Source organism: Lepidothrix coronata, unplaced genomic scaffold (genome assembly GCF_001604755.1).
Source record: "Lepidothrix coronata isolate B3197 unplaced genomic scaffold, Lepidothrix_coronata-1.0 Scaffold19, whole genome shotgun sequence".
NCBI classification, from domain to species: Eukaryota; Metazoa; Chordata; class Aves; order Passeriformes; family Pipridae; genus Lepidothrix; species Lepidothrix coronata.
Genome location: NW_016690199.1, coordinates 5,877,238 through 5,887,393, shown reverse-complemented (window position 1 = coordinate 5,887,393; position 10,156 = coordinate 5,877,238). Strand labels below are relative to the sequence as shown.

General features: G+C 44.1%; 1 protein-coding gene across 1 annotated transcript in view; it reads left to right on the top strand.

The window, feature by feature from the left end:
* The first annotated feature begins 3,682 nt into the window (after nt 1-3,682).
* The window catches only part of DYNC1H1 (dynein cytoplasmic 1 heavy chain 1), a 45,043-nt gene continuing 38,569 nt past the window's right edge, over nt 3,683-10,156 (top strand). The window contains exons 1-7 of the mRNA XM_017807518.1: nt 3,683-3,971; nt 6,597-6,684; nt 7,287-7,460; nt 7,696-7,951; nt 8,869-9,055; nt 9,229-9,500; nt 9,611-9,838. Coding sequence (XP_017663007.1) covers nt 3,701-3,971; nt 6,597-6,684; nt 7,287-7,460; nt 7,696-7,951; nt 8,869-9,055; nt 9,229-9,500; nt 9,611-9,838 — 1,476 coding nt within the window. The 5' untranslated portion in view covers nt 3,683-3,700. The remainder of the gene's footprint in view (nt 3,972-6,596; nt 6,685-7,286; nt 7,461-7,695; nt 7,952-8,868; nt 9,056-9,228; nt 9,501-9,610; nt 9,839-10,156) is intronic.

The window sequence follows — 10,156 nt, the reverse complement described above, 5'->3', positions numbered from 1 at the left end:
AGGAGACTTGGCTCAAGCTGTCTTTACCTTATGAAATAAAGCTTTGATGTAGTTAAACATTTTTGTATGAAGAAATTCCCAAGGGAGGATTTACTGTGGAGCTAAAGAAGGTAATGGATTATCCCTTCCCCTCGTAATTGAAGAGCAGCACGACTGTAGCTGGCTTTCCCTGGGCCCAGGCACGAGGGAACTGCACTCACTCCCATGCCAGGGAGGGCTGCACACACACAACGTGCAGGGTTCATAAGCTGTGGTGGTAAGGGGAGAGGGCTTCCACTGTTTAACCACAAAGGGGAGAAGGGCATTCACATAATTGCTTCGAACTATTTTAGATATTTTTGTGAAAACCACACTGAAAGAGTTCATGCTGGCATGAAGGGTTTGCCATGGCAATTTTTCCGGTACCCTGGCTGTAGAATTAAAGATGCAAGAGGATTAAAGATGGGAAAGCAAGTGATTTGCTCTGATGGTTATTTGTTTGGGTTTTTTGCTTTGTTTTTGGTCTCAAATACTACTAAATTATTATTAAGGATAGGGAAAGAAACTTTTTTTTCCCCTTAAGTTGTTCCTTTTATAAAGTGCAAAAAAGGTTCTGTTTCTACATATGTTGTGTGGCATTTGCCAGGAGCAAATCTTGTCTGCCTTGACAAGTCATAGTTCTCATTCTCTGAAATACATATCTTTAGTTAAATTGTAGGGCATATGTGTCATATTGTCAGTCTTGCCATTTGCATGACTGATTTCAGTGGCTTCTCATACCTGTGAGAAGGGCCAGGTCCTATGTGTATCCAAGAAAAGGACATCTGTAATTAACTAGTGGAAGATCATGGCAAACTATTTTTCACCCTAACTGAGCAAGCTAAAGCCTTTTCTCTCCATAGGCTTTAACTGCACAAGAGAACTTGTGCAAAAAGCTAGTTTGTCTTGTCTCTGCTTCAATTTCCCTTTACTTACTTGGTATCATTCTCCCATTCCCTTTGGCACAGTAGGTAAGGATGAAGTGATAAAGGAATACAGTCTTACCTATGCTAGCTTTTAGTTGCAAGTAACCTAACATTTAGATATCAGAAGTCAAGACTTGTTCTTTATGCCATAAAGTCTTGTCAGACATAGTGCATTTCTATTTTTAAAACCTACTGTTGGAGATTTTTTTGACCCTACTTTCTCTGCAATTTGACAGCAATATATATAAATATTTGCTTGAATTGTGATTTCCTATCCCTGTCCTGCTTTCTTCTTACTTCCTAACTTTCCTTATTTGTATTTTTTTTCCTGGCAACAGTAATGAAATATTGTATCTTACTTCGTGAGCTACACATATTCTGTCAGGTTTTGGTGCAGCAGGTGATGATTCCTCTAGAAGGACAAGCATGCCAATACTTGGAACCACCTCTTGAGCTCACCTCCAAGGAGATGTGAAGTTACGCTTCACATGCATCAAAGTTGCTCAAGAATATTATCAACACCCTTCTAATGAACATCCTGAAGGCCACAATGTTAATTTAGCCTGCGTTTTTGGATGCTTGGCCTGTGCTGGCACTTACTATGTGGATGTAAGAAGCAGCTTATTCTCCCCCCATTGGAAAGTAATCAGACACCACCAGATATGGGGTAGCTTTGGAATTCAGGCAGCTCAGAAAAGTTTGCTATTTTTTTCATGTGAAAACCAATCCTAAAATATAACCTACATAGAGAAGAATGATCAGGTGTGAGCAAACTAGACTTTGGAAAATGGCAATAGGCAAGTGTTTTATTAAACACTGTCTCAGTAACTATTCTGTAAATACAATATTCAGATCAGTACCTACAGCTATTTTTCTTCATCAAAAATAAATTCTACCTTTCTAGTGGAGGGGGAAGGTGTTTAAATGGTTTTGATTCATCAAAAACCAATCACCTCTTTTGGTGCTTGTGGTTGAAACTTACTTGCTGAACAGATCTTTTTTTTCTCCCCAACCAAGAAGGTTTGGTGTTTCTATTACTTAATAAAATCAGTGTTTTGTCAAGGTTCAACTGGACTCATAAACCCTTTAGGAGCCTACTTGAGCATGACATGCTTTTTCCCTTAGTAGAAATGGAGGAGCCAGGGCATGTGGCTGAGTTTTCAGGATTCCTAGTATTGTAGCTGGACCTAGACACTTTTGCTGAGTTACACTTGTGCAGTGGCTTACAACTCAGGACCTTCTTTGCCAGGCAGGATATTTCACCCCAGCTTTCTTCTTGTGCAGTACATCTGAACAGATCCTGGACCTGAGGGTCTCTGCATTTCCCTGTTTATCTATCTGAGGAAATGCATGTGGGGTTCAGAGGCAGTTTTTGCTTCTCTTTTGGGGCCAACATTCCATTTTCCACCTACATATGAGCAAAATTTGAAGTTTCAGTCTGTGGGTCACCCACCATCCCTAGTGTACTTTTGGAGAGTCAGTGGAATTGCTTTGGGACTTCACAGCCCCCTCTCCAAGACACATTCAAATGCCAGCCAGGACCAGGGGAGGAGGGTACTTGTTTGGGCACAGAGAAATGGGATCATCCATCTCAGTGGCAGTGAGCTAAACTCATCTAATACCTTGATCAGTCAAAGATACTGTGACGTGGAGGCTGCAAAAGACCTTTAAGAATTTTTAAAGATTAGATTTACTTTTTAATTGAAGTCCCCTTTTTCAGTGATGTGCTTTTGCTCCCTGTGTGTCCTTTGTGTTTGGGAAACAGTCTCACAAAAGACCGGGATTAATGGTTTGGGTGCTGGATTCATTAAAGGATAATTGCAGGGCTGGCTGGGCTGGGTATATAAAGCCCCCGAGGTACAAGAGTCGGGGGTGGCTCTTCACTGAAGAAGCCTTGCAGTTGGCCTGCTGCTATCTTCGTGGGAAAATGTCACTTGTGCCATCTGTTAAGGTTTCTGGGTTAATTTTCCACGTGAAATAAACATTTTTCATTCGGACAAATGAGCCTCGGAACTGCTTTGTCTTCCAGGTCCTGGGGCGGCGGCAGCAGCAGAACGCGTCTCGCCCGGGCTGAGCTGCCAGGGCGCTGAGGCCTGGATGGGGGGGGGCAGGATTTTCCCCTTCCCGCTCGGATCCCGTCCTCTTCTTCCAGAATAAATCACTTGGATAAAATCCTTGCGGAAGGAGTTCCTGAAGGGAACCCTCCAGTACCTGAAGGGAGCCTACAAGAAAGAGGGAGGGGGGACTTTTCACAAGCGCATGTAGTGAGAGGACAAAGGAGGGATGCATTCAAATCAAAAGAGAGTAGGTTTAAATGAGATATGAGGAGGAAGCTTTTGCTGGGAGGGTAGTGAGGCACTGGAATAGGTTGCCCAGAGAAGCTGTGGATGCGCCATCCTTGGCAGCGTTCAAGGCCAGGTTGGGCTTTGAGCAATCTGGTCTAGCGGAAGGTGTCCCTGCCCACGGCAAGGGGGATGGAACCGGATGATCTTTAAGGTCCCTTCCAACCCAAACCATTCTGTCATTCTATAAATAGAATAGCGAGGCCGCGGGGAGGCGGGAGGAGCCGGCAGGAAGCAGCGGGCAGGCGGGGGAGCCGCTCGGAGGCTGAGGGAGGCGGGCGGGGCGGGGCGGGCCGCCCGTCCCAGGCTCCCCCGCGGCGCGGCCGGGCGGGGCTCGCAGCGCGGCGGGCGGGTTCAGCCGGGGCGCGGCGGGGCGGGCGGAGCGCGGCGTCGGCCCGTGTCCTCTGCCTCGGCATGTCCGACTCCGGCGGCGGCGGGGGCGGTGGCCCCGGCGGCGAGGAAGGCGGCATGGAGGTGTCGGGCTCGGCGGTGCAGAACGTGGCCGACGTGTCGGTGCTGCAGAAGCACCTGCGCAAGTTGGTGCCGCTGCTGCTGGAAGACGGCGGCGAGGCGCCAGCGGCGCTGGAGGCAGCGCTGGAGGAGAAGGGCGCCCTGGAGCATATGCGCAAGTTCCTCTCCGACCCGCAGGTCCACACGGTGCTGGTGGAGCGCTCCACGCTCAAAGGTGAGGCGGCAGCGGGGCCGCCGCCGTGGCAAAATGGCCGCGGCCGCCCGGAGCCGCCGCCCTGCCGCGGGTGGGAGGGGCGCACCGGCCGCCCCGGGGCCGCTCCGCCTCAGCACGGCCCGGCCGGGCACCGCGCGGGAGAGGGAAAGGGAGAGGGAAAGAGCGAGGAAGAGGGAAAGAGCGGGCACGGCGCGGGATCGGGGTCGGGGTTGGAAGAGAGCGGGCATGGCGCGGGATCGGGGTCGGGGTTGGAAGAGAGCGGGCATGGCGCGGGATCGGGGTCCGGAGAGGGCGGTGGCAGCAGCGGGGACCCGCCCGCCGCCCTGGCTCTGCTGCCGCCGCCCAGCCCGGCCTCCGCCGCCGCCTTTGTTCCTGGGGCCCGGAGGATGCTCGGCGGGGCTGTGGGCGCAGATCTGGCCGTGCTGCGGCTGCGTCCGCCCCTGCTTGGGGAGGCACCGAAGGTGCTTCGTCAGTCGGCTGTGGGTGCCGCAGACTGCTGGGGAAGCGACCTCCTTCTGGGCGAGGCAGGCAGCCGCGCTGAGACGAAATAAAGCGCCAAAACCTCGGATAAAAGGAATATAAATCCCCTATACCTGAATAGGCTTGTAAAAAACGTCGTGTCATGGTTAACTAGCGAGACCCCGAAACTGACAAACGCAGATGTGGACCTTGCAGTGCCTTTGTTTAGTTACCTCAGCTCGGTGGCCGTGCTGCTTGTGCTCGGAACCGCATCAAGTGCTGCATTAAATAAATACTGCAGCTAAGCTGAGACTCTGACTCGAATATCTTTGTTATTTACATGCTGCTGTTACCATTTATTTCGAAAATTGTCTACAAATCTGTTGCTAAATAGGCTCTTACTGTCACAGAACGCAGCCTAATGAACAATGACAAAACACGACTAGGCTTCATCAGTAATGCAGACTCTTGCTATTAAACAAGCCCCTGCAGTCTGTAAATGTATACCTGCCTGCCAGCGTGACCTTGCAAATTTTAATATTAAGCTTCTGGATCTTTACTCCTAGTGTGCTGATGGTTCTATTCCTGTAGATATATATCAAATCTTAATATAGTCATACTTCATACTGCATTATTTAACATGTCAACAGCCACACTTTAACATAATGCATGTATGCTCTGCAGTTGCTGCTCACTGAGGGAAGCATAAATAAGGTTCTTCTGTTTGCTGTCTATTCACTATAAGCTTAAGATGTTGCTTAAAAATACCCTGTCTTTGTTTATCTGATGCCTGTTTCCACTGATTATCCTTCTGCTTCCCCTTACGAAGTTTGAGACTTCTTTTTCAGCAGGGTTAATTTTCTAGAAGGGAACAAAGAGCAACTGTCTTTATGAATTCATGATACAGTATTCAATAAGATTTAAAGAAAATCCATTGAATATTAATTGGCTATGCAGATGATGTCTGCATTTGTCCCGTGCCTGGCTCATGAAGTCAGTTATCCTTAGTTCAGGCTGGAAGGATAAATAAAAGATAGTGGTGATCAGTTAGCTCCATGCTTGTGGCATACATATTGTTATATATATATGGTGGTTAAAAAAAAATTGAGACACTCATTACGTGTTTCAGAAGCCAAATACTAATTTACAATATGCAGAAGGCATTTCTATCTGTGTCTTCTGGTTTAATACCAGTTATTTGGGCAGATTTTCTGATTGGCAGCCAGTCTTCAGACTTAACAAATCTGGAACCTCCACCAGCATATGGAGATCTTTTCTCTGACACTATTAAAAGCAATGTTATTACTGAAGCTTGTCTGTGGACTACATAGCATGACATAAATTATTGATTACAATGAAACAGAAGCCATGTTTCTGAGTAATGAAAAATGCTCTCTGGTATCACCAGCTACCCAGCCTGCCAACAGCTTTCATACGGGTTCCTGTGGTGTCTAGTGCAGTGTTGTTCTTTGACCAGGCTTCTGGTCCTCGGGATCACAACTGTGACTCCCTGAGGCTGTATCTCCTAAGAGGGTATGAATGAAATCAGGATGAGAGTCTACTGCAATGTGTCCAGAGTGTCCCCCAACAGGCAGTAACCTTCTGCACCGAAATCACTGCATTGCAGCACGACTGCCTGCATCCCCAGCAATTACATCATCTGTGATGCATTGGTTTTGGTAATGCCTGAGTACTTCCCATAGCTTGGCCTTTTGTTCTGTCAAGAGGTGGGTTTTTTGTTCAGACTTAATTTCCAAATCATTTTCAAAGGAAAAGTCTGAAAATACAAAGCCACCTTTGAAAGAAAAAAGCAGCTGTTTAATGTTCTCACTGAAATGTAATTATCCTGGCAGCATATCTCTACAAGTAAATGCACATTCTGTAATGCAGATTTCTCTCTCAGAATACAAGTTATAATGCACTTGTTGTAATGTTTTATTGTTTTTTAATAGCAACCTAAAAAAGTTAATGGAGTTCGTTAAAAAACAATGAACCCATTCTGAATCTGAGAGATATCGCAAAGCTACATTTGACCTAGTTTAGTTAAGTAAGTTGGTGTGGAAATTAAAGGTCAGAAAATAGCCTGATAATAGCAGAAGATGGTTGAGAGCGAGTGGCAGATGCGTTAGAAATGAAGCATTTCTTACATGGTATATTTTTTTGCAGAGGATGTGGGAGATGAAGGAGAAGAGGAAAAAGAGTTCATTTCCTACAGTATCAGCACTGACATTCATTATGGAATAAAGTCAAACAGGTGAATTAGTAAAATAGATTTAACATTTCTACCCTATGAATGCAAAACCTGCACAAGCAGATTTACCTACTTTACCTACAAATTTACCTCCAATTTACCTAGTGCTTTCAGGCAGCATTTTTATTCAAGTGGGGCAATAGCTTTTCAGAGTGGAGGCTCTGATAAAATAAGGGTGTGTCATGAGGCTGAAAGGAACAGACTTAGGACTTCTAGCTCTGCAGTTAAAGAACAAAGTTTTATTTGTTTGGCATACATACAAATGTAACATACAACTTGGGTTCAATAATATTCAATTATGTCTGATTCTTAAATATTTGTCACTTATCTTGATGTGTACTGGGCTCTGATGCTCTGTAAAATGTGTGCCTCTTCAGTGTGCCCTTGCTTCAGAGTCCTTATTGGCAGTTCACTTTGGCTGATTGCTGAAGTATAAAGATGTATTTATTTGGAAGACTTGTATTCGACTCTCATAGAAGAAAGATTATGAAGTATGATGATACAGATCAGCATTTGACTGCTAAACTTGCAGTCAGATTAAAGCTATTCTAACTGTCACTTAAGTTCCAAATGATTAGTTAGTAACTCTGTTCTCTGTTCTGCAGCCTGGCCTTCATTAAACGTACACCAGTGATCGATGCCGACAAACCAGTGTCTTCCCAGCTCAGAGTGCTCACTCTCAGTGAAGACTCTCCGTATGAAACACTACACTCTTTCATTAGCAATGCTGTTGCTCCCTTTTTCAAGTCCTATATCCGAGAATCTGGCAAAGCAGACAGGTAATTCAGTATAAATACTGCATTTCTGTGCTAATGAATTGAAGTAAATGTTTAATGCAAAAAACCCCCCAAAACAACGGTAACTCCTCAAGGTGAGTCATGTTAAATTGTTTAAGCACACAGTTGCACATGATGCTGTTGCTGACTCTTGGAAAGCAGTTCAGATGATGGCCTGAATGTGTTGTGTATGGTTTTTGTTTTGGCTTCTTATACAGTAATATCTGTGCTTTTTCAGGGACGGAGATAAGATGGCTCCTTCAGTTGAGAAAAAGATTGCAGAGCTTGAAATGGGCCTCTTACATTTGCAGCAGAATATTGAAATTCCAGAGATCAGTCTGCCAATTCATGCAACCATTACTAATGTTGCCAAGCAGTGTTATGAACGTGGAGAAAAACCCAAGGTTACAGACTTCGGTGAGAAAGCTGAGGATCCGTTGTTCCTCAATCAGTTACAGTCTGGAGTCAACCGCTGGATTAGAGAAATACAAAAGGTAAAAAAACAAAACCAAAACAAACCAAAAGAACCCAGAAAAACAACTAAGTGCTAACCTATGTAGTACGGTGTATCTTCTTCACAATTTAACTGGTAAAGTGTTGCTTCATGCAGGATACTCTGAAGATCTGAGACTAGGCCAGTTTTCTGAGTCACCAGAGACACTATTCTAAATTAGGCTAAATCTGGTCTAGAATTAGGTGAAACTCAGTTTAAATTTGGAGTCTAGTCTAAATTGTTCTACAAGTAGCTGAGAGCATGACTGTTTTATACATACTGTAGTAGACTTAAGTAACTGGCAATAATCTTGTGAATTTTGTAACTATTCTTAAAACCTTTTCAGCAGATTGAGAGAAACAGGTCTTGTTGGTTTGGTTTTTTATTTCCTCTGGTGCATCCACAACTGCATCACAACAGTTGCTCCAGCCCTATCTTGTAACCTCATACTCCTGCCTGTTACTCTTCAAAAGAACTGCTGTCACTCAAAAGTAGCATCTCATGTACTACTCTGAGTTTTTTCCCTCTATAAACACATGTTGCTCTTGGAACAGTGTTGCTTTTTCTTACTTGAGAGCGTAAAACATCTGTTATCCTGCCTGGCTCATCTGTCACTAACCAGAATACAGACACTGATCAGGAAAGCAGGCAGGTGACATTTTTAGGTCATGCTGAAAATACTATATGAGAGTCCTAAAACTCACTTTCAGGACCTCTGTAATTAAACTTCCTCATGTGTTGCATGCAGTTCCTACACTTTTCACAGAATGAGTGCCAAAACTGTCTGAGGTTGGATTATTAAAACCTAGCAGATATTAAATGTTTCAATTGTATTTAGTAACAGCAAGTTTTTACAGTTGAAGCATATAAATTAAATGCTTTTCTCCCTCTCTTCTCTTTCTCTCTATTACTTTGAAGGTGACCAAATTAGATCGAGATCCTGCATCAGGCACTGCATTACAGGAGATAAGCTTCTGGTTAAATTTGGAACGGGCTCTGTACCGCATTCAGGAAAAACGTGAAAGCCCAGAAGTTCTTCTGACTCTGGATATTCTAAAACATGGCAAACGTTTTCATGCAACTGTCAGCTTCGACACAGACACAGGTAAAATACCTTTTCAGTAACATTTTTCACAAATGTCCTACGGAACTTAAGCTGTTAGAAAATTTGAGCATTGTGGTACATAGAACAACACTGGTAGAGGAGCCTTGGTGTAGTTACAGCTACAGATTTGGTTAATGAAATGAAAAGTTATATTCAAAATCTTTTCCATTTAGGTCTAAAACAGGCACTGGAAACCGTGAATGACTATAATCCACTGATGAAAGACTTCCCACTGAATGACTTGCTGTCTGCTACTGAGCTGGACAAAATAAGGCAGGCCCTTGTTGCAATATTTACCCATTTGAGAAAAATCAGAAACACAAAATATCCAATCCAGAGGGCATTGCGTTTAGTGGAGGCCATTTCAAGAGATCTGAGTTCTCAGCTACTTAAAGTGTTGGGAACCAGAAAACTCATGCATGTTGCCTATGAAGAGTTTGAAAAGGTATGTTCATGGTTTTGTGGTACTGGTCACTGTATTTTTGCATTGATCAGTGACTTTCTGGAAGCATTTCATTTGGGAGCTGAAGTTCCTATTCTAAAACTTTTTTTCAGGTAATGGTTGCATGCTTTGAAGTATTCCAAACCTGGGATGATGAATATGAGAAGCTACAAGTTCTGCTCAGAGATATCGTGAAAAGAAAAAGGGAAGAGAACCTGAAGATGGTGTGGCGGATAAATCCTGCTCATAGGAAACTCCAAAGTCGTCTTGATCAAATGAGGAAATTCAGGCGTCAGCACGAGCAGCTGAGGGCAGTTATTGTGAGGGTCTTGCGACCTCAGGTAATTTTTTTAGTTGTTATTGAACTGAAAATTTGTGTGGCTCCTTCAAGAGCGTTACTGTTACTTAGAGAAGTTACCAACACAAAACTAATGTAACATTCAGTTTCACTGTCTGCTTCCAAAACCGGTTTAGTTTCAAACCCCTGCTAATTGGCTTAGCTTTAATTCTGACTTATATTGAATAATACATGACCATCCTCATGTTAATAAGCACAGCAAGTCTAGACATATAAATCCTTGAGCTTGAGTAAACCACAGTGGAAAATGAGATTATGCTCCATAGTAGTGAAAGTTTGTAAAGTATCTATGTTACCCCAT